Here is a 24,547-nt window from a genome sequence, read left to right as displayed (position 1 = left end):
TGGTGCAATTTCTGAAAGTGCACCAAATTTCCTGAATTCAGGAGTTTTGGTGTGCTTTCAGAAAGTGCACCTAACCCGCAGGATATAATAGACGTCTATGGCAGTGGCGGAAGTATAGGGGTCGCTGAGGTCGCCATGGCGACTGGGCCCCATGCTGCAGGGGGCCCTTGAGGGCCCCCTGTTTATCTTGTAAGGATGAGCGGCTGAGATCGTTCTCCCCATCGTCAGCCGAACTGTAATCGGCACTGTACGGGGAGCTTGTCACACTGATCAGTGAAAGCAGTGTGTGCTGTGCTCTTTGTCTCCCCTACAGTGCAGTACCCAGCAGGAAGAGGTAAGGTAAAGCACTGCCGTTTTTGAAAAGGCTTTCTGTATATGTGTTCATGTATGTGTGTTCATGTATGTGTGTTCTTGTATGTGTGTTCATGTATGTGTGTTCTTGTATGTGTGTTCATGTATGTGTGTTCTTGTATGTGTGTTCATGTATGTGTGTTCATGTATGTGTGTTCTTGTATGTGTGTTCTTGTATGTGTGTTCATGTATGTGTGTTCTTGTATGTGTGTTCATGTATGTGTGTTCATGTATGTATTTATATATGTGTTTGTGTGGTATATACAGTATATGTGTGTGTATATTATGTGTGTGTTTAGATGCAGTGGCGGCCCATGCATTAAGGGCGCACGGGCTCCGCCCCCTCTCTCCAGCCACCCCTCTATCACCAATGGATAGATTCATGCATTGCATGAATCTATCTATGGCCGCCGCTGCAACCCCCTATTCAGGCGCCCGGCCCCTTTTTGGGCGCAGGGAACCTGAATTACAGCGGCGGGGGGTGTTTTTGAAGCACCAGATTAGAGCCATAGGCTCTAATAGGCATCAAAAAAGGTGACCTCACAGGTCACTCAGCTGTGTTAGAAAAGCGAATGACTATTCGCTCTACTAACACTAAACTGCCTCTCCGCCAATCAGGTGCTCGGATCTGTTACCCATCACCTAATTTGCTGAAACGACAGGCGCCGCTATTGGACGCCTATCAGGAGGAGAGGATGGGAGATGAGGACAGCAGGAGACGCATGGAGGACCCCACTCGTCGCAGTCACCCGCTGCCCCACCAAGACAGGGTAAGTGCCGGTGAGCGGTCGGGGGTCACACTGGGGGCATTCAAGGGCACACGGGCAGCATTTGATGGGCACACGGGCAGCATTTGATGGGCACACGGGCAGCATTTGATGGGCACAGTGGCAGCATTTAATGGGCACACTGGCAGCATTTGGGCACACTGGCAGCGTTTGGGCACAGTGGCTGCGTTTGATGGGCATAGTGGCAGCGTTTGGCACAGTGGCTGCAAATGATGGCACAGTGGCTGCGTTTGATGGCACACTGGCAGCATTTAAGTGGCACAGTAGCAGCGTTTGATGGGCACAGTGGCAGCGTTTGATGGCACAGTGGCAGCATTTAATGGGCACACTGGCAGCATTTGGGCACACTGGCAGCGTTTGGGCACAGTGGCTGCGTTTGATGGGCATAGTGGCAGCGTTTGGCACAGTGGCTGCAAATGATGGCACAGTGGCTGTGTTTGATGGCACACTGGCAGCATTTAAGTGGCACAGTGGCTGCAATTGATGGCACAGTGGCTGCATTTGATGATTTTTTTTCAAAAAATGTTTGCGCCCCCAAAAAAATTTTGAGCACCAGCCGCCACTGTTTAGATGTATGTATGCACATTTTATGTATGCACGTTTAATCCTGACACCCTATATGTGTACAATCAGGACTGATTTTTTTTTTTTCTTGCTCGTTCAAAGTACCAGCAACAAAATGCTGTTCCTCTGAAAAGCGATCCATGCTCAGATCACTTTTCAGAGGCATTTGACAGCCGGTAAAGAGGCAATATGTTGCCTCCTGACCACCTGTTTTAACCCCTTAAAGTGATTTAAAGGTTTTTTTTTTTTAAATAACAAACATGTCACACCTTCATTGTGCAGTTAGTTTTGCACAGAGTGGCCCCGAACACCGACTTCTGGGGTCCCTCGGCGGCTCTCGCGGCTCCTCCTCTTATCAGACATCCCCCTAGGAAAAGCGCTGTCCAGGGGTCAGGGGGGCCCTTCATGATTTCTTGCATCGGGGCCCTGAAGGTTTTAGTTACGCCCCTGGTCTATGGCTAAGTGCAGAAAACCCGCAGGAAAGCTGCAGGTACACTGCACTGACCACCCCCCCCATAACCACCCCCCGGTGTGGGTAAACAGCAGCACATCAGTGTGAAGGCAGCCCTATACTATCATGCCCAGTGTATTGCTTCACACTGACCTGAAGATCTCTTCTTCCCTGCTGCTGCCACCACTCTGGAGACCGCTAGCCGGGATAAGAGGTGGAGTGCAGTTGGTATCACTCCGCATGGGACAGAGGCCAGCACTACAGAGGAGGCATCAGCTTAAGTGACTCTTCCTCCCCACTACAGCTCCAGCCAACAAGTAGTCCCTCTGCATTGCACTCTGTTTAATGCTCTGGAATGGTGGGTCAGTAAGCACAGACCATGATCTACCAGTCACCTGTTTGTGATCTACAAGTTGCTGACCCCCTTTCTACAGGATCCATGTCTTTATACTGGAGTTTTAGCGGCACCTGTTGACTTTACCTTACATCAGAAAAGACAAGAGCAAGACAAACATCTAGACATTGTCATTGTTTATTCTTATTCCACATACAGTATGTATTTCTGGACATTATCATGTGTAATCTCTTGCCCTGGTGATGGCGGATGTATTAAAATAGACCACAGGCTAATAACAATCCTTTGTAGGATCCTCCTTGGAAACCAATCTCGAGGTACATGTTTTCTTATCTTCAATATTTTCACATCTGTTTCTGTCAAAGTCCATGGGTAAGCCGAGCCTAATAACATAATAAAGCAAGACTCATGAGATAAGTGTAAAGGTACAAACCATATACAGTAATGTGATAATGAAAATGTCAATTCACTATTGCTTGTATGCGGTATTTATCGCAAATACCAAAAATGCTTGTTAAATACCGCATAAAAAGGCATTAAAGTAAATTCACAAAGGAAATAAATGCATGCAGTAATTAAGTACTGGTCCAAGCTTGTGATAACTATGGCAATGGTCAGCCCCCCAGTGATTGGTTTAAAGAAAAAAAGGTGGGAAAGTGCAAGCTGGAGCAGGTGTCAGCTAGATTTTATTCAGGAGTTGTTTCTGGAGGATGGCAGATGGCATAACAGAGATGATGGAGCCTTTGAATCCAGTCTTCTGGAATGTAAAGCAATGCAGAAGATCGCAAGTGGTCCTTTTAAAGGAAAGAAGTTTTAAGGAGCACACACTGCTGGATCAATTCATGGATGCTGATACCCTGCAGAAGTTCAGGTTATCCAAGCCACTTATCATGGAGCTTTATACCCAACTCATAGGGTACCTTGAGCCCTCAACCCAGAGAAGCCATCTATACCAGCCATGACTAAATTACTGGCTGCCTTACACTTTTTTGGAAAAGCATCATCAGATAACCACATGGTTTCATGCAGTATTTAAGGCATAATTCAGAAAGATAACACATGCAAGATTTTAAGGAAAGTTTATGTGTGAATTACAGTTTTTTTTTTCTGAACGCTGTGCTTTATTTTACCGCATACTCGAATGCGGTACGGTATCGCTTAGTGTATTGTGACTACGGTCCTCTAGCACCAAATGTGCAAAAGTGCTCCCCACCCCAACAGAGGTTTATTCAGTGGGGTGAGGGATTGTTGCATAGTGAACATGCTACCTGAGGATGATATGATTGTGTCTGCAATCCACACATACAGTGCGTGTATCCATGCAGGGTGACACGCGAATGACAGTCACTATACCTATGATGTAGTGTATTTTTGTCCATGTAAACCAAATGGGCTTGGTTAAACCATTCTGATTTGCATGGCAAAATAGAGCCAGGTTTCTTTGACTTTATGAAAACCACATTTTTCTTCCATTTAGGAACTAGGGAGTATTGAGAAGTGCCTTTTACAAAAGCTCATATAATTTAAAAGTTTTTTGAAACAATTTATTGGTTAGGAGAATAAAATACAGCCAGCACATTTTGGAGGAAAGGCCTCCTCCTCCTTCTTAAGGGCTTGAGCAGTTGATGTTGTTACAATCCCCATGGCATGTAACAGAAGACATACTGTATGTTCAGGGCCGCTGATAAGGCAGTACAGCCAGTCCTCCTGTACTGGGCCCAGGCCCCATCAGTTCCAAAGGGGGGCCCAGACACCTGCTGAGCAGGAGGTCTGATTGTACTGTCTTAATGCAGACATGAATTCTCTTCTACCTCCCCCTGCAGTGCTGTTCCTCCTCTCCCCCCCCCCATGTCTGCACTGCAGTGGGATTGGTTCTAGCACATGCACCCCTTCGATGTGCTGTCTGGGTCCCCCCTGTGTGCCCATTTTCTCCACAGTGCTGGCAGCTTCCCTCCTCTCCTCTCCCGCCTGCAGCTGCTGCGGGCACACAGTGGGATGTTGAACAGGGGAAGGGGCTGGTAAATATGTCATTTACTGGCCCCTTCCTTTCCTGCATTAATACAGTGAGCGATTGGTACCAATCACTGTGCTCATTTATCACTGAAGCATAGTAAATTGTATTTACTATGCTTCAGTTTGTGAAGGAGCAGGAAGCCTGGGGGTGCTTCCTATTCATTCATCTGTGCAGCTGAGGCTACAGAGAAAGGGACTGTCCTCAGTCCCTTTCGGCCGGGGTAAGGGGGTTCTGTCAGGTAGGCTGTATATGGCCCTATGATTTCTAACAGCAGCCCTGCATATGTTAGGGTTTGCTAAAGACTTTCATCTCTTAACTAAAGTGTGAACTGATAGCTGAGCTGTTTGCGGGCTTCATTTATACAGAAACCACTGTCAGCATTCCTGATACAAAGTGGACCCAGCTGTCAAACTAGACTAGAATATGGGGTCCAACCTAGGTCACCCCAGCCTCCCTATCACCATTAGGCCTCTCTCTTATTTTTATTCTTTTCTCTCTCTTCTTCCTCTCCTTCTCTTCTTTCTTCCCTTCCTTATCTCAGTCTCTTTATATTACTCTAACCAACAGCTAACAGCTAACTTAAGAAGTGTCAGAAGAAGAGAAGCGTCACACAGCGGGAGCCTCCCATGGATGCGGAGCGGCCCAAGAACGATGCGGGGAAGAAGACGCCACGGAGGAAGATGCCGGACGAGAACACCGGAGCATTAAGCAGAGGATCGAAGGAAGAACCAGAGAAAGAAGAAGATGGAGGAAGAACCTGAAGGAAGAAGGAAGAAGACCCAAAAGAAGATGGAAAGAAGAAGACTTTATATAAAGGAATTGTCAAAAACTGTCTCTTGTAATTTTTAACATTTTTGACACTTTTTTTGTGAAATGGTAGGGGTACTTTTGTACCCCATTACCATTTAACACGGGGGGGCGATCTGGGGGTCCCCTTGTTAAAGGGGGCTTCCAGATTACGATAAGCCCCCCGCCCGCAGACCCCGACAACCACTGGCCAAGGGCTGTGGGGATGAGGCCCTTGTCCTCATCAACATGGGGATAAGGTGCTTTGGGGGGCCACTACCCCAAAGCACCCTCCCAATGTTGAGAGCATGTGGCCTGGTATGGTTCAGGAGGGGGGCGCTCTCTCGTCCCCCCTCTTTTCCTGTGGCCTGCCAGGTTGCATGCTCGGATAAGGGTCTGATATGGATTTTTAGGGGGACCCCACACCATTTTTTTTTTTTAAATTGGCGCGGGGTTCCCCTAAACTCCATACCAGACCTGAAGGGTCTGGTATGGAGTTTGAGGGGGACCCCCACGCCATTTTTTAAAAAATATTCTCACTGGGTTCCCCTTAATATCCATACCAGACCTGAAGGGCCTGGTATGAAATTTAGGGGGACCCCCATGCCATTTTTTTTTCAATTTTGGTTTGGGGTTCCCCTGTAGGGAAATCCCATGCCATTTTTATCAATGAACTTTTATGTGTATTGTCGGACCGACAATTCATTAATAGCCGCGAGTAATTTTAAATGACTTTTTTTCCTTAGAAATGTCACTTTGCTGTCAGACTGTTCTAAACACGGGAAACATGCGCCCCTTTACAGACATACTATAGACACCCCCCAGGTACGAAATTTAAAGGAATATTACACTTTTATTGTTTCACTTTAAGCATTATTAAAATCACTGCTCCTGAAAAAACGTCAGTTTTTAAAACTTTTTTTTGCATTGATACATGTCTCCTGAGGCAGGACCCAGACCCCAAACTTTTTATGACAATAACTTGCATATAAGCCTTTAAAATTAGCACTTTTGGTTATTCATGTTTGAGTCTCATAGACTTTAACGGTGTTCGCGTATTCGAACAAATTTTTTGCCTGTTCGCATGTTCTGGTGCAAGCCGAACAGGGGGGTGTTCGGCTCATCCCTACAACCAAGTGGCAAACGGGTCTCACGACCCACTTCCTGATTGGCTGGGAGGAGAATCAGCGTGACAATAGTGAATATTCATTGGCTATTGTCCCACAGCTGGGTGGGCCTGAGCCCACCCTTTTTTGAAGCCTATTAGAGCCTCTGGCTCTAATCATGTGCTTCAAAAAAAAAAAAAAACCCTGTTTGGAATCCATGCATGTGCCACCCAGCATGTAGATTAGAAGGGCCGGACGCAAGGATGGGGGGGACGTATGGACGGGCCACCACTGCTTTATACAGTATATAAAAGCATCGAGAAGAAAAAAAAATATTGGGACTGTGTTTTGCAATGTTCTACTCATTTTATGAAAAAGGGCCTGCATATTATTCATATGCCACAATACCATAATGTATTTTGCAATTTCCACCAAAGGACATTGCAGTAGGTTTCACTTGGGTTTTTGATTTTCATTGGTCACCAGTGGCAAAGCCTTCTCTTGTGATAAATAAGACAGAAGGTTACTGCAGTTTTTAGAACAACTTTACTAGTGATGCCATGAAGCGAGTGCATGCAATTCTAGCAACAACCTCATAGTGGCACATGAAGTCCTGATTTGTATAGCGCCAGAAGTGAACAATGCATGCTGAAATAAATCCTTACAGTTGGTTCTCAATTTAGAAAGCACATTTTGTATAATATTAAAGTATATTTGAAACTCGCAGAGCGTGTCCAGGATGCTGATCTGAAAGGACGCAGGATACAGAGCTCTGCTGGCGATACAGCAATTATCCTTACTCCTGAGTGCTTATATCGCCCTAAAACATCCTGTTTTATTCCCTGTGTGGGCTGATTAGTGGAAACACTGGTGAGCAATCTTTATAACGGGTTTTGCTTTCCTTTTTTTTTTCTTCTGCCAAGTTCTGAGACTCAAGTGATTGGGTCAATACACATTGGCTCAAGGATAACTAAGCTTTGCACCCCTGGGGGCCCCCAGGAGACTGTTTATGCATCTTTATACCAGCACCTCTGTTGCCCTGTTAGGTAACACCTCTTGCACTGAGTGCACGCCTCCTATAGTACATTGTTACTGTTGGGGATTTGGGGGTATGATACATATGATACATTGCCAGTTTCGGCTGGGGATGTGGTAAGGGAGGGGTTGTTTTCTGCCGTTGCAGACATTAGGGGTTTTCAGAGTTATAGGTTTAAGTTTGGAGCTGCTTTATTCTTACAGGAGTTGCGTTGTCATACATGTTCAATCTGGCTATAATGTGTTAACAAATAATCTGACATTATGTACATTGAGAAGTGCAGATGGATCTGATTTTACGCCCCTGGGACTCAAATATGGGGATGGGGTGGACCCTAGACTATGGCAAATTCTTTACAACCAATAGCTGATGGCCAACATGTCTGTTATGTCTTGGAATGTCCGGGGCTTAAACTCAGCCACTAAAAGATCTTTGGTTTTCAAATATATACAGAGGTATAATCCACACATACGTCTCCTTCAAGAGACCCACTTGATTGGTAATAGAATCCTTGGCCTTGAGAGGGCATGGGTGGGAGCGCATTATCACTCTACCTTCTCTAATTATGCTAGAGGGGTAAGCATATTGATTCGTAAATCCCTTCCACTCCAAATACTGAATATTCAAACAGACCCTGGGGATAGGTATGTAATTGTGCATGCTGTAGTGTATTCTAAGCAAATGGTATTGGTGGGCCTGTATATTCCCCCTCCTGCAAATGTGCAGCTTCTATATGACATTATGCAAGTTGTTATGGGTTTTAATACGCAGGAGGTTTTTATACTTGGTGACTTTAACATGGTGCCCTCCCAGACTGCACGCGGGAAACCGTCCTTCCTCAGAATTACAGAATTCGGCAGATACCTTTGCTCTTAGTGATATATGGCGGCACTTCCCCCTCAGGGATAGGGAGTATACATGCCAATCTACCTCCTACCGGGCGCTATCCTGTATAGATCTGGCATACGCCTCCACCGGGGCTCTAGGCTGGACAAGAGAGGCAAAACACCTGCCCCGGGGGAATCTCGGATCATGCCCCTATCCATATTACCATCTCTCTAGCCAAGCCTCCTGGGTTGAAATTGTGGCGTTTGTCCAAATTCTGGGCATTAGACGAAAGAATACAAGACTCCATGATGGAAGCCATCTGTAATTTTTGGGTCCTGAATGGGGAGTCTGCCAATGCCACAACTCTATGGGATGCATTCAAGGCCTGGATAAGGGGCAACTATATCTCCTGTATATCTTCCTTGCAGAGGGAGGCTTCTCCGTCCCTGGAGACTTTAGAGGATGAGGCAGTGGAATGTGAGGCAATGTATGTTCACACCCCTAATGACACCAATTACTATGCATGGCAGAAGGTTCTCCGGGATCTTTCCCTGCTTAATATAGAGCAAACCAAAAAATCTATGTTGTACTCTAAACAGAAAATATTTGAATATGGTAATAAAAACGGAAGACTTTTAGCCTGGTTAGCAAGGGGTCAGACTACACACATAGCAAGCATTAGGGACGCCCATGGGCAGCTGGTGTCCTCTCCTGAGGACATCAACAACAGTTTTTCTAAATTTTTTAAGGAGGTGTAAACGTCTAGGACCCACTCTACCTCTTCTGAACTGCAGGATTACCTGGGAACTATTCCCTTTCCCACATTGACAGAGGAGCATAGGACCCAACTCGATGGAGATATCTCCCTGGAGGAGGTCCAAGCAGCAATTGGGAGTCTACAAACCGAGAAGACCCCGGGTGCTGATGGCCTGCCTGCAGAGTTCTACTCTCAGCATTCAGATCTCCTCGCACCTAGTTTAAACACCCTCCTCTCTGGGCTAGCGGAGGCAAATACGCTTCCGGAGTCTATGGAGGAAGCTATTATCCTCCTAAGCCCAGTAAGGACTTGCAGGAATGTGCATCTTATAGGCCCATATCACTGCTCAACGTGGACGCAAACATTTTGGCAAAGATATTGGCCACTCGATCACCCTCGGTAATATTGACGTTAATACATATTGACCAGACTGGGTTTATGGCGGGCAAAGGCACGGACATAAATATTAGGCGCCTCTTTCTAAACGTATCCTTGACTCACGATAATGCCTCCCTCGATGCCGAAAAGACATTCGATTTGGTGGAGTGGGGATACCTCTGGGGGGTGCTGCAACAATTTGGCTTTGGCCCAAGGTTTATACGTTGGGTACAGCTGCTCTATAGAGCACCAAAGGCCAGGGTGCGCACTAATGATTGGATCTCTGAGTCCTTTCCGCTGCATAGAGGTACCCGCCAGGGGTGTCCCCTATCCCCATGTCTGTTTGCACTGGCCTTGGAACCCCTGGAGATTTTAATTAGGGAATCGTCAGAGGTTCGGGGGATTCAGATAGGTAGACTGGAGGAAAAGAAATCCCTCTATGCAGACGATGCCCTATTGTATCTAAACAATGCAGGGACATCCCTCTCTGCTGCCCTAGAAATATTTAACAAATTTGGTTCCCTATCAGGTATATGGATTAGCTGGAACAAAACAGTTCTCTTCCCCTTAGACACTCGGTCCATCGCCGTGGCTAGGCCTTCCTTGCTACAATGGGTCACAGAATTTAAATATCTTGGTGTGAGGGTAGCCAGAGACACTGCCCAGTATTATACTCTTAATATATTCTCCCTTCTCCATCTTCTGAGGGAGAGATGCGGGGCCTGGTCAGGACTCCCACTGAACCTCATACGTCGTATAAATATCTTAAAGATGATTATTTTACCAAAGTTTACCTATCTTTTTCGGAACAGTCTGGTGGGGATACCGGCATCCTTTTTTCGGGAGGTGGATAGGTGTGTCAGTTCCTTCATATGGAGTGGATCCATCCCAAGGCTGTCTATATCTACGTTGTGCCTACCAAGACATCTGGGGGGCTTGGCTCTTCCCAACTTTCGGGTGAATGCTGGGCGGCAATGCTTGTTACAGTGTACTGGTGGTTTGAAGCAAACCGCTCAAACGCTCCGGTGTGTGTGGAGGCAGCCCGGCTGGGCTTGCTGCAAACACTACAAAATGTGGCTTATAGGGGGGTAAGGGCATATGATGATCTCCCTGCGCCAACGATAGCGACGATAAAAGTGTGGAATATGGCACGACGCAGGTTGTTCCGCCTAGAACATTGGTCTCCGGTCCAGCCACTATGGGGTAATCCTAATCTGCCTCACTTTAGGTCAGTGCCAGATCCTCAGATCTGGGCAGGAGTCGGTATTAAAACATTAAGGGATATCATGCCTGCAGGCACTTTACTGACTCTACCCCAATTAACTAGGACTCATGAGCTCCCTGGCTGGATGTATTTCCGATATGCACAACTTTGCCATGCGGCTAGGGCTCAGTTGCCCACACCTCCAACTCTGCAGTTGGACCTGGTGGAAGAACTCCTGTCCGGTGATGGCCTGACGAAGCCTCTCTCTGCACTGTATGGTACCCTGCTCCCTATTGACACACCAAAATTGGATAGACTTTGGGAAGCCTGGAGGACTGATATCCCGACCCTGGAGAGGGAGGACTGGGAGGGTTGCTTGGAGGAAGGCCCCGGACTGGTCATCTCTGCAGCTGATAAGCTTAAATTTCTGCACAGGGTGTACTTTACCCCTGTGAATATGTCCAGAATATATCCTGATAGAGATCCCCAATGCCCCAGGTGCAGGATACATCCAGGTACATATATGCACATGTTCTGGACTTGTCCTGCTCTGCTGGCCTTCTGGTCTATTGTTTCTTTAGAACCATAATGGGTATTCGAACAATTAAATATTAGACTTGAGCTCTCAGTCCCTATGACACCTGAACTTGCATTACTTGGAATTCATGATGATGAACAGAAATCTCATCATAATAAACTGCTAATCTCATTTACTCTTTTATGCCAAAAAGGAAATTCTATGTCAATGGACTGCTTCTACCCCCCCCTGCTTTATCCACCTGGGAAAAAAAGTTAATGATACGCTACCATTATATAAACTGACGTATATCAGTCGTGGCTGTCCCTGGAAATTCGTCAAAGTTTGGTTGACATGGACAACTTTTTAAATACCTGGCTATAGATGTGTATGGTCCCCCCCTTCCCCCCCCCCCCCCTTCTTCTCCTACCTCCCCCTTTCCTTACTCTTCCCCGTCCCCTTTCCTCACTCAAATCCTCTCTTCCCCTTTCTACCCCCCTCCCCTCCTTTCTTATTTAATAGGACCTGATTCATAAGCACAATTTCTTAATGTAAATCCACACTCAATGACCTACTATGTACTATACTGTTTGAAATTGAACATGTGGCATATGTAATCACAAACTATTGTATTGTATGTCTTATACTCCACGAAAGTATGTATTTTTGTACTGTATTTCTACTCTCAATAAAGCACTCCTGATTTTTAAAAAAAAGAGGGAATTTGAAACTCAATTTGGATTGAGCAATTAAAACTAAAATAATACTTACTTAGTACAGCAACCCACGTAGCCATCAGAATCACACGAACAATCCATACAATCCTCTGTTATCCATTTACTTCCAAACTTATGTAGCTTGCCTTCAAAATCACATCCTGCAAACATATAACAAGTATAACATAAAAAAAGAAATTCCAGAGTTGCTTAAAAGAAAACAAAACAAATAAAAATTTACTAATAAGGTCTATGTCAACTTTCAACTGTCAAATTTATTGCAGTCCCCTTCTTGTTTTTGTTCTGAAAGTATAATAAACATTCCATTTTCAAAAAGCTACTCAGCTATTTTAATAGAGTGTTCTTTCTCTGAATATAGAACTAGACCTCTCCCCAGAATGACAATGCTGTTGTCCAGGGTGTCTTCATTGTTCCTCCATAGAGTGGAGCCACCCTAAACAGGTGTGGTGTTACTAACCAGATCACCAGGTGAAAAGAAGCCTAAAAAAATGAATGTAGCCACCACATTTAGGCTTAGCTCACACAGGAGTGGTGAAAATGGGCAGTTGATCTGCGTTATTACAGGCCTCAACTTCCTGCCTTTAAATTTACATGGAGGCTGAAGGGGCGAGTACACATTGCTGTGGCAGCAATATTTCTATTTTGCTTTGTGGTTGGAAATTCTGACTCAGCATGTCAAGTTTGAGAGGGGGCACTATCTGTCAAGTTAGCCCAATGAAGTCAAGTGACAGGCATGCATTTACAGTACTGTATTTCAATGTAAAGTACCCATTTGGATCTAAACAAAGAATGGGCATTCAGGAGTCGGCAGTATCACCTCCTGAATGCCTGTCAACCACTGATTACTTTTCAGAGAGGCGAGGGAGCCTGTCAGCCATGTGACCTCCTAGGCCTTAACAAATTGGTAAATATAATACATTTTTCTTTTTGTGTTTAGTTACTGTACGTTTCAACCTAATGTATCAAAGCTAAGCTATGCGCAAAATCATGGCCTAATAGTGAATTATGGCACGATAGTTCAGAATCACTGTTTTAACTAATTCAACTAGTACATCCAAAGAGTGAACTGTTAATCACGCTCCGTTTGTTCAGTCGGTTCCTGGCTTCAAAGTGAAAGAGTACCTGTTACCTGCCCATTGCTATCACATGGGGGTTTATTAACCCTTTGTGATAGCAATAAAGTAAAAATAAATAAATACATTTTAAAAAAAGTTTAAAAACAATTAAATTATAATAAAATGTATTTTATAAAAGATTGCAGTAACCCGCACACATGCGCAAATGCAAACGCACGCCCAGGATGCACGCACTTATGTAAACCGCTGTTTCACCACACATGTGAGATATGTCAGAGTGAGAATAATAATTCTAGAACAAGAGCCCCTGGCTGTCTCTAAACAGATGAGCTGTACAGGCTTTTGAAGCTTCACCTATGGAGATTTACGGGCAGCGTAGTTTTTTTGGATATCATGGGCGCACACAATTTTAAGACTTGGCATGTTTGGTACCTATTTACTCGATGCAACCTCATTTTTTATATTTTACCTAAAATTGGTATTATATTGTGTGTGTTTTCACGAAAATTCCTTTTATTATATTTTTTTTCCTGAAAATTTCTGTTTAACCGCTTCCCGACCGCCTCACACAGATATACTGCAGCAGAAGGGCACGTACTGGTAGAGTACTGTACCTGTATGTTGCCCTTTAAGAGGCGGCTTGTGGGCGCGCGCCCGCCGGGAGCTCTATGACTGTGATTGCGGGTACGGCGGACTCGATGTCTGCGGGGATACCTGTTATTGTCTCACGGTGTGGAAGAACGAGCAGATGCTAATTTAAACAAGCATCTCCCCGTTCTGCCTAATGACACTGTCACTGATCACAGCTCCCTGTAATCGGGAGCAGTGATCATTGATGTGTACCAGCTCCTCCCCCCACAGTTAGAATCACTCCCTAGGACACACTTAACCCCTACAGCGCCACCTAGTGATTAACCCCTTCGCTGTCAGTCACATTTACACAGTAATCAAAGCATTTTTAATTGCACTGATCGTTGTATAAATGTAAATGGTCTCAAAATCGTGCCAAAAGTGTCCGATGCGTCCGCCATAATGTCGCAGTCACCATAAAAATCGCTGGTCGCCGCCATTGCTAGTAAAAAAAAAATCATCAATAAAAATGCCATAAAACTATCACCTATTTTTATTTTGTAGACGCTATAACTTTTGCAAAAGCCAATCAATAAACACTTATTGCGATTTTTTTTACCAAAAATATGTAGAAGAATACGTATCGGCCGAAACTGGGGAAACATTTTTTTTTATATATTTATTGGGGGATATTTATTATAGCTAAAAATAAAAAATAATCCTTTTTTTCAAAATTGTCACTATTTTTTTGTTTATAGCACAAAAAATAAAAAAAGCAGAGGTGATCAAATACCACCAAAGAAAGCGCTATTTGTGGGGAAAAAAAGGACGTCAATTTTGATTGGGTGCAACGTAGCTCGACTGCGCAATTGTCAGCTGAAGGGACGCAGTGCCGAGTCGCAAAAAGTGCTCTGGTCAGGAAGGGGGTAAATCCTTCCGGGGCTGAAGTGGTTTAAACATGCAAATATCATGTGATATAAAAAATTGCAACTATCTTTTCATTCTACAGAGCCTATGATTTCAAATAATAAGTATATAATGTTCTGGGGGTTTAAGTAATTTTATTGCCAAAAATTAAGATTTTTACATTTGTGCAAAAAAATGTAAAAAATTGCTCCAATGCCAAACTAGTTACATCACTCAAAAAGCAAGAAACAAATAAAAGTACTCTCCTGCTTCAGGGGTCAGGTGAAGGAATGTGGATCATACCCCCAGTTAAACACTCCCCCCAAGAATGTGACCACTTATTGAATTTCAGAACTTAGACTGTATATTATTTAGAATCAAAGTAGAGTTAGTGACGCTTGAGATTCTAATATGTGAAAAGCTGTTTAGACTTAGTAAAAGGTTTTAAACCTACATAAATGTCATAAAATTATTCAATTATGGTCTCTCTCTCTGAAGCATTCATTTATCAATGTTTGGAGACCACACACAGATATCGCAGCCATTATGGTTCTAAAGAAACAATTTTTAAAAACTCTTCCATATCCCAAGGTTAAGGCATGTTCACACTCAAATATTTTAGTGAGACTTAACTTCTGTATTAAGTGTTATAACTTTGTAATATGCTGTATACTAAAAGAGTTATACATTGTTAAACCTTTATTTGGAATTTACAGGATATCAATAGACCCGATTAAAGATATTGATCTTTGGCCAATGGTCTTTTGCTGTGCTCACATCACTCTCAAGTAGGGATGAGCCGAACACCCCCCGGTTCGGTTCGCACCAGAACCTGCGAACGGACCGAAAGTTCGCACGAACGTTAGAACCCCATTGACGTCTATGGGACTCGAACGTTCGAAATCAAAAGTGCTCATTTTAAAGGCTAATTTGCATGGTATTGTCCTAAAAAGGGTTTGGGGACCCGGGTCCTACCCCAGGGGACATGTATCAGTGGCCGTTTTTTCGGGAGCAGTGATTTTAATGATGCTTAAAGTAAAAAAAAAAAAAAAGTTAAATATTCCTTTAAATATCGTACCTGAGGGGTGTCTATAGTATGCCTGTAAAGTGACGCGTGTTTCCCGTGTTTAGTACAGTCCCTGCACCAAATGTCATTTTTAAAGGAAAAAATCTCATTTAAAACTGCTTGCGGGTTTAATGTAATGTCGGGTCCTGGCAATATGGATGAAAATCAGTGAGACAAACGGCATGGGTACCCCCCAGTCCATTACCAGGCCCTTTGGGTCTTGTATGGATATTAAGGGGAACCCCGCACCCAAATTAAAATAAGGAAAGGTGTGGGGCCACCAGGCCCTATATACTCTGAACAGCAGTATACAGGCTGTAGGTTTGTTGTTAAGTAGAATCTCTTTGTAATTTTGAACGGGTACATTTTTAATGTGTTTAGCTCCAGCCAAAAAATCTTTTTTAAGCTTTTTGGAAAACATAGGGAAGGGTTATCACCCCTGTGACATTTGTTTTGCTGTCTTTCCTCCTCTTCAGAAGATTTCACCTCACTTTTTGTCCCAATGGATTGGAAATCATCAGTGGAAAGGAGAAATGTTTTTCCCATATTAACTCTTACAGGAGAGAATTTCCCTTCCTAGGGGTAGATTTATTCTCACTTCCTGTTGTCTCCTTCCGTTTGCAAGTAGGAGTCGTTTGTAAGTTAGTTGTTTGAAAGTAGGGTCCTGCCCTATATACTCAGCAGAAATTTGGGCCTTAGGTGTTGCTGTGGCCACAACACTGTAAGCCCTCACAGGGCTCTGCTGTGAAATATTAGATCAAGAATTGTAATTACACGCCCCTGTTAAACAAGGGCTGAAAAATTGGGCCTTAGGCACTGGTGCTGGTGCCACAACACTGCAACCCCTCACAGACACTCTAGTTGGAATGCAGGAACGAGCCCTGCTGCAAAGTATTACATCAAAAATCGTAATTACACGCCCCTGTTAAACAGGGGCTGAAAAATTGTGCCTTAGGCACTGGTGGTGGCACCCAGAACCAAAAATGTTCTTACAAGCTATCAGCGTGATGATTGAGGAGGAAGAGGATAATTACTCAGGGATAGTCACTCAGCATCAGCATAGGCAGTCTTTGAAGGGATCTGAGATTTCAAAAAAAATTATTCGGTTACATCAGCATCAGGTGCTTGGTAGCTGGTGGTGATCCAAGACTCATTCATTTTTATGAAGGTCAGTCGATCGACCGAGTCAGTGGACAGACGCACCCTGTGATCGGTTACCACGCCTCCAGCAGCACTGAATGTGCGTTCCGAAAGAACGCTGGATGCAGGACAGGCCAGTAGCTCAATTGCATACTGTGCAAGCTCTGGCCAGTGATCCATCCTCAAGACCCAGTAACCCAGAGGATTTTCGGTGGGAAAGGTGTCCAAGTCTGATCTTGCCCCTAGGTATTCCTGCACCATGTAAAACAGACGCTGGCGATGGTTGCTGGAACCGATCATACCTTGGGGCTGCGGACCAAAAAATTGTCTGAACGCATCGGTCAGACGGCCACCTTCTCCACCGCTCCTTCTTTGACTGACCGAAGCCTCAGCAACACGTTGTCCAGAAACAGGAGTTTGTAACCTCCCAGTCTCTGGGAACGCGTTGCACAGACCTTTCTGCAAGGCCTCCCGAAGATGTTTCATCCTCTGCGATGGCAAGATAAGGTCCGCAACCTTACCCTTGTAACGTGGATCAAGGAGGGTTGCCAGCCAGTATTGGTCCTTCTCCTTGATACCACGAATACGAGGATCCTTACGCAGGCTTTGCAGGATCAGGGAGGCCATGCAGCGTAGGTTTGCTGAGGCATTCGGTCCGGAGTCCTCTGGGTCACTAAGGACAACATGGTCCGCAGCCACCTCCTCCCAGCCACGTACAAGTCCATGTGTTTCTTGGGACTGATCCCTTAAAGACTGCTGCTGATGCTGAGTGCCAGGCTCCACCTCCATACTGACACAATCTTCCTCCTCCTCCTCCTCCTCTTCCTCCTCGTCCTCTTCCTGTGTGATCGGCGGGCACGCAGGAACACTGTCTGGATAAAGGGGGCCTTGAGAGCTAAGGAAGTCCTCCTCTTCCTGCCTCTGTTCTGCCTCAAGTGCCCTGTCCATTATTCCACGCAGCGTGTGCTCCAACAGGTGGACAAGGGGGACAGTGTCACTGATGCATGCACTGTCACTGCTCACCATCCTCGTGGCCTCCTCAAATGGTGACAGGACAGTGCAGGCATCCCTGATCATGGCCCACTGGCGTGGGGAAAAAAAAACAAGCTCCCCTGACCCTGTCCTGGTGCCATAGTCGCACAGGTACTCATTGATGGCCCTCTGCTGCGTGTGCAGCTGCTGCAGCATGGCCAACGTTGAGTTCCACCTGGTGGGCATGTCACAGATTAGGCGGTTCTTGGGCAGGTTAAACTCCTTTTGGAGGTCCGTCAGCCGAGCACTGGCATTATATGACCGGCGGAAATGCACACAGACTTTCCTGGCCTGCCTCAGGACATCCTGTAAGCCCGGGTACCTGCCCAAGAACCGCTGCACCACCAAGTTAAGGACGTGAGCCAAACAGGGCACATGGGTCATTTGTCCCTGTCGGAGGGCAGAGAGGAGGTTGGTGCCATTGTCGCAAACCACCATTCCTGCCTTAAGTTGGCGTGGCGTCAACCACCTCTGAACCTGCCCCTGCAGAGCTGACAGAACCTCTGCCCCAGTGTGGCTCCTGTCCCCCAAGCACACCAGCTCAAGCACCGCATGGCATCTTTTGGCCTGCGTACTTGCGTAGCCCCTTGAACGACTACGGAGCACCGCTGGTTCCGAGGCCATGGAGGAAGAAGAAGAGGAGGGGGTGGAGGAGAGAGGTGTGTCACAATCATTAGCATTTTGGAGGCATGGTGGCGGAACAACCTCCAACACTACTGCACCTTGTCCTGCATCCTTCCCAGCTGCCAGCAGAGTCACCCAATGCGCCGTGAAACTTAGGTAACGTCCCTGTCCATGCCTGCTGGACCATGAGTCAGCGGTAATATGCACCTTACCGCTGACCGCCCTGTCCAGCGAGGCATGGACATTGCCTTCCACATGCTGGTAGAGAGCCGGAATCGCCTTCCGTGAGAAAAAGTGGCGTTTGGGTACCTGCCACTGAGGAACCGTACATTCCACAAACTCACGGAAGGGGGCAGAGTCTACCAACTGAAAAGGCAGCAGTTGAAGTGCTAGCAATTTTGCCAAGCTAGCATTCAACCGTTGGGCATGTGGATGGCTGGGAGCAAACTTCTGGGGCAGGGAAATTTGCCTGGTACAATCTGACGTCGGTGTACCAAAATCAGATTGCCCACAAGTACGTGGCTGTGACACACCTAATTCTACACCTTCATTCCTCTCAGTGCAGGTCTCAGAGAGGACTGAAGGTCTAGTGGGGTTGGAAATCTCAGCTGATGAGGAGCAAGCAGAGGTCCTCTTTGTTCTTTGGTGTGGGTCTTTTAGATACGCTTGCCAACGAACTGCATGGCAGGTCAACATATGTCTGGTCAAGCATGTGGTACCCAAGCGGGAGATGTTTTGGCCACGCGAGATACGCTTGAGACATATGTTGCAAATAGCAGCGGTGCGATCTGATGCACTCGTCTCAAAAAAGGCCCACACCAAAGAACTTTTTGAATAACGCGCAGAGACTGCAGCGCCCTGCACATGTGGAGCTTTGGGGTGTGATGCAGTCAATGTGCTGCCCTTAGGCTGGCCCCTGGAGGGCATCCTGCCTCGTTGGTGATGTGCCGCCTCCTCCTCCTCCTCCTCCTCCTCTCTCCTATCAGGCACCCACGTTGAGTAAGTGACCTCATCATCCCCTCCCTCCTCATCACTGGAGCAAACCTGGCAGTATGCTGCAGCAGGGGGAGCATGACTGCCAGATTGCTGTCCTTCTTGGGCACCCCCTCTGTCCGTGCTCGTGTTACTGCCTTCATCGAGCTCAGTATCATCATCAGAGCCTTCCAAACGCTGGGCATCCTCCTGGAGCATGTACCCAACACTGTGGTCAAACAGTTCGAGGGACTCCTCAGGAGGACATGGTGGGGCTAGGGAAGGAGTCACTGATGACATTGAGCCGAGGGAAGAGGCCGCTGCTTTGCCAGACAAAGTACCCTGGGCATGGGTGAGAGATGATGAGGAGGATGAGGACGGCTTGGTCATCCACTCGACCAAGTCTTCCGCATGTTGCGGCTCAACATGGCCAGCTGCCGAAAAAAAGGCCAAGCGTGTCCCATGGCCACGTGCTGATGAGGATGCACCGTCTCCACGACCAGCACTAGACACAGAGTCTGCTTGCCCTCTCTTATTGGCTTGTGACTGTCTGCCTCTCCTTCTTGGCCTTCCAGACATACTAATGGCCTGTAGCTGCACTAAGCTGGGATATATATATATATATATATATATATATATATATATATATGTACTGATACTGCAGCTAGCAAAATCAACTGCCTGCCTGTAGTATGAGAACACCACCAACCTTCTACAGGTAGCTTTAGCTGAACACTGTGAGGTGGACGCACCCCACTAACTTGTAGGTTTAGCAGAACACTGTGAGCAGGACGCACTGCACTAACTGTAAATAGTCTAGCTGCCTGACTGTGGTACTAATAGGATCAAAAGAACACCAGCAATTTTCTTCAGGTAGCTGTATTTACTGTAACAAGACAAGCCTGCCTGTCAGTAAGAAGATAACAGAAACGGATCTAGCTGAACACTGTGAGCAGGACGCACCCCACTAGCTTGTAGGTTTAGCTGAACACTGTGAGGTGGACGCACCCCACTAACTTGTAGGTTTAGCTGAACACTGTGAGCAGGACGCACCCCACTAACTTGTAGGTTTAGCAGAACACTGTAAGCAGGCCGCACTGCACTAACTGTAAATAGTCTAGCTGTCTGACTGTGGTACTAATAGGATCAAAAGAACATCAGTAATTTTCTTTAAAATACTGTAACAAGACAAGCCTGCCTGTCAGTAAGAAGATAACAGGAACGGATCTAGCTGAACACTGTGAGCAGGACGCACCCCACTAGCTTGTAGGTTTAGCTGAACACTGTGAGGTGGACGCACCCCACTAACTTGTAGGTTTAGCTGAACACTGTGAGCAGGACGCACCCCACTAACTTGTAGGTTTAGCAGAACACTGTGAGCAGGACGCACTGCACTAACTGTAAATAGTCTAGCTGCCTGACTGTGGTACTAATAGGATCCAAAGAACACCAGCAATTTTCTTTAAAATACTGTAACAAGACAAGCCTGCCTGTCAGTAAGAAGATAACAGGAACGGATCTAGCTGAACACTGTGAGCAGGACGCACCCCACTAGCTTGTAGGTTTAGCTGAACACTGTGAGGTGGACGCACCCCACTAACTTGTAGGTTTAGCTGAACACTGTGAGCAGGACGCACCCCACTAACTTGTAGGTTTAGCAGAACACTGTGAGCAGGACGCACTGCACTAACTGTAAATAGTCTAGCTGCCTGACTGTGGTACTAATAGGATCAAAAGAACACCAGCAATTTTCTTCAGGTAGCTGTATTTACTGTAACAAGACAAGCCTGCCTGTCAGTAAGAAGATAACAGAAACGGATCTAGCTGAACACTGTGAGCAGGACGCACCCCACTAGCTTGTAGGTTTAGCTGAACACTGTGAGGTGGACGCACCCCACTAACTTGTAGGTTTAGCTGAACACTGTGAGCAGGACGCACCCCACTAACTTGTAGGTTTAGCAGAACACTGTGAGCAGGACACACTGCACTAACTGTAAATAGTCTAGCTGTCTGACTGTGGTACTAATAGGATCAAAAGAACATCAGTAATTTTCTTTAAAATACTGTAACAAGACAAGCCTGCCTGTCAGTAAGAAGATAACAGAAACGGATCTAGCTGAACACTGTGAGCAGGACGCATCCCACTAGCTTGTAGGTTTAGCTGAACACTGTGAGGTGGACGCACCCCACTAACTTGTAGGTTTAGCTGAACACTGTGAGCAGGACGCACCCCACTTACTTGTAGGTTTAGCAGAACACTGTGGGCAGGACGCACTGCACTAACTGTAAATAGTCTAGCTGCCTGACTGTGGTACTAATAGGATCAAAAGAACACCAGTAATTTTCTTTAAAATACTGTAACAAGACAAGCCTGCCTGTCAGTAAGAAGATAACAGGAACGGATCTAGCTGAACACTTTGAGCAGGACGCACTGCACTAAATGTAAATAGTCTAGCTGCCTGACTGTGGTACTAATAGGATCAAAAGAACACCAGTAATTTTCTTCAAAATACTGTAACAAGACAAGCCTGCCTGTCAGTAGGAATATAACAGGAACGGATCTAGCTGAACACTGTGAGCAGGACGCACTGCACTAAATGTAAATAGTCTAGAAGATAACAGGAACGGATCTAGCTAAACTGAATACAGTGTATATATATATATATGCAACACCTGGAATGCATATATATACACAATACACTTTAAGTGCAGCTAACTGACTGACTGTCCTGCCTAATCTAGCTAACTCAAATGAAATGACACTGTCTCTCTCTCTCTCTAAGCACACCGGAACACACTGCACAGGGCTGCCGTGCAGGCGGCCTTATATAGTGTGGGGCGTGTACTAAATCCCCTGAGCCATAATTGGCCAAAGCCTCCTTGGCTTTGGCCAATTATGGCTCTCTGTTAAGGCGGCGCTGTGATTGGCCAAGCATGCGGGTCATAGTGCATGCTTGGCCAATCATCAGCAAGCAATGCACTGCGATGCCGCAGTGAATTATGGGCCGTGACGCGCCACACGAATTTGGCGCGAACGGCCCATATCGTTCGCGATTCGGCGAACGATCGAACAGCCGATGTTCGAGTCGAACATGGGTTTGACTCGAACACGAAGCTCATCCCTACTCTCAAGTATACTTAACAACTTTCTGTTGGAAGGTGTGCTGCTCCAGCATGTTAAGCTAGGGTGTTATGGGTTAACAATGAGAATAGATAATGTTTTACATTTTACAATAACCTTTGTCTTAAACAAAATGATTTTTATATGACTTACCCCTTAAGGGTTCCTGACCAGGTTCTAGCTCTGGAGGAGCTTGCACAAAGCAGGCTGCATCACACACAGCAAGAATGAATCCCACACAAAGTAGAGCAGCCACAAGATACTTCTGAAATGGAATGAAATACAATGTATGGTTAGCTTTATTTTATCAATAAATGTTTATTGATTTTATTGTGGTACAAAGGGTACAAATACTAGATCGGTGGCAGCTGGTGGTTTGGTTTTTTTTGGTGGTGGTGGGGGGGGTAGGCGGGCAAACAATCAGGTAGATTGAAGAAGATGATTGCAGAAGAAAGATAACAAAAGGTACCTACTGTAGCACATTTCAACAAATACATAGTATACATAATAAGAGACAAACCTCCGCTCTTCTGACCCAGCACGTTGTGTGGAACTTCAGTATTACAATGATCTAGACAAGCATGCAGTAGGGCAATACCTTTGGTACATTGGTACATTAACTCCTGTTGTCTCTATTGGGCCTATATTTTATGGTTTTTAGGTACACCAGTCAGTCCATGGTTTTCACTGCTTATCAAATAGCTCCCTGCGATCTGATTTGTATGCAAGGGTTCTCTCAAAAGAAAAGTTGTTTTTAACTAAGTTTAAAACCTCAGTGACATTTGGGACTTGATTTTCTTTCCAGTGTATAGTATGGTTAGCTTTATTGTGCTAATACTTGAGAAGCTAATTAGAAGACATTCTCCAATTATCCATTCATCTTATCCATCTCAGGGTGGATAACCTGTGGCAAGCTTGTACAGAATACAGTATGCAGCTCTGGTAAAAAGAGGATTTTTCCAAACCTACCATCTACAAATGGCTACTTGTATTCTTAAAGTGCAACTAAAGGCAAAACCTGTTTTTTTTTTTTTGTTTTGTTTTGGATAGAGTGGATATGAATTAGAACACCTGTCAGTTTTTATTGCTGCCTGTGCCTCCATTAGGAAGATTCACCCTCTCAATTTGTGCTGTTTACCTTTATCACTAAAACTAAAAGCTAATCCCAAATTTTGGGTTGTCCCTAGAAATAGAGGGAAAATCTTCCAATGGGGACACTAGTTCTAGTGACCTGGGGGTCCCCAAGGAATTCCCTTAATTTGCAGGGAATTCCTCTCACTTCCTGTTTGGCTATGGAACAGGAAGTGAAGGGAAATCTCCGCAATGGAACACGGATGGCGAAAAAATTCTGACAGGGCTTATAACCCTCCCTTGCTCTATCCAAAATGAAAAAAAAAATTGTCCACAGTTCTACTTTAAGGAGATTGGGTATTACTGTACATTGGATATTAACATGGAAAATAATAAGCACCAACTCACCATCCTTAGTTGCTTCTGTATATCGTCTGAAAATGACTTGTCAGAGCACCGTACTGTGGTATTTATATACAAACTGACATCAGAATTTTGATGTGGATTCAGGGTCAATATATAGCACAACAGCTGTACAAACCAAACTGTTTATTTAACAGGCTGGCTGGAAATATGTTAGTTGATTAATAATAAGAGAAAGATGTGACAGTAGAGAATAAAATGATGGATCTTTGAGTTTTTAGTTCCTAATTCTTGAGGCTTCACATGCTGTCAGAGATTAATGAAATAAAGATGTGTACTACAATCTGAATCTACTCAAATCCGGCATCTTCAAACTCTATTTCTCCAATATGAATGTAAGTCATAGCTAGACCTTAAAATAAGAAGCAACTGTAGAGCTAAGTTATATTCAGCTGAAATGGCATATACTTTATGGACGGTGATTTTTAATGATTTTATTATTATTATATGGGAATATGAGATTTGACAAAGAAGCCGGGAGCTTTGAACGCGTTATCTGATTGGAGAGAGAGCCCCCCTGGTCCCTCCCCTTCCTCTGACATTGCCTGCCGGTGTTCTATCAGAATACTGCTACCCATCAGATAATGCAACGGAAGTGACATTGCGAACAAAAATGTTTATTGCACATGCTCTATTTGTTTCAACATGGCCGCTATGTGTTTCAATAGGTTTCC

At 45.3% G+C, this 24,547-nt stretch overlaps 1 protein-coding gene across 1 annotated transcript; it reads right to left on the bottom strand.

The window, feature by feature from the left end:
- Window positions 1–2,668: 2,668 nt before the first annotated feature.
- LOC141105308 (beta-microseminoprotein-like) lies at window positions 2,669–23,986 on the bottom strand. The gene is made up of 4 exons (XM_073595183.1): window positions 23,859–23,986; window positions 22,533–22,644; window positions 11,907–12,012; window positions 2,669–2,892 (listed from the first exon to the last, which is right to left on the bottom strand). The coding sequence occupies exons 1-4, from the start codon at window positions 23,859–23,861 to the stop codon at window positions 2,781–2,783; spliced, it is 333 nt and encodes a 110-aa protein (XP_073451284.1). The 5' UTR covers window positions 23,862–23,986; the 3' UTR covers window positions 2,669–2,780.
- Between the last annotated feature and the right edge of the window lie 561 nt (window positions 23,987–24,547).

This window comes from Aquarana catesbeiana, linkage group LG08, assembly GCF_042186555.1.
Source record: "Aquarana catesbeiana isolate 2022-GZ linkage group LG08, ASM4218655v1, whole genome shotgun sequence".
NCBI lineage: Eukaryota > Metazoa > Chordata > Amphibia > Anura > Ranidae > Aquarana > Aquarana catesbeiana.
This window is presented reverse-complemented; position numbering and strand designations above follow the sequence as displayed.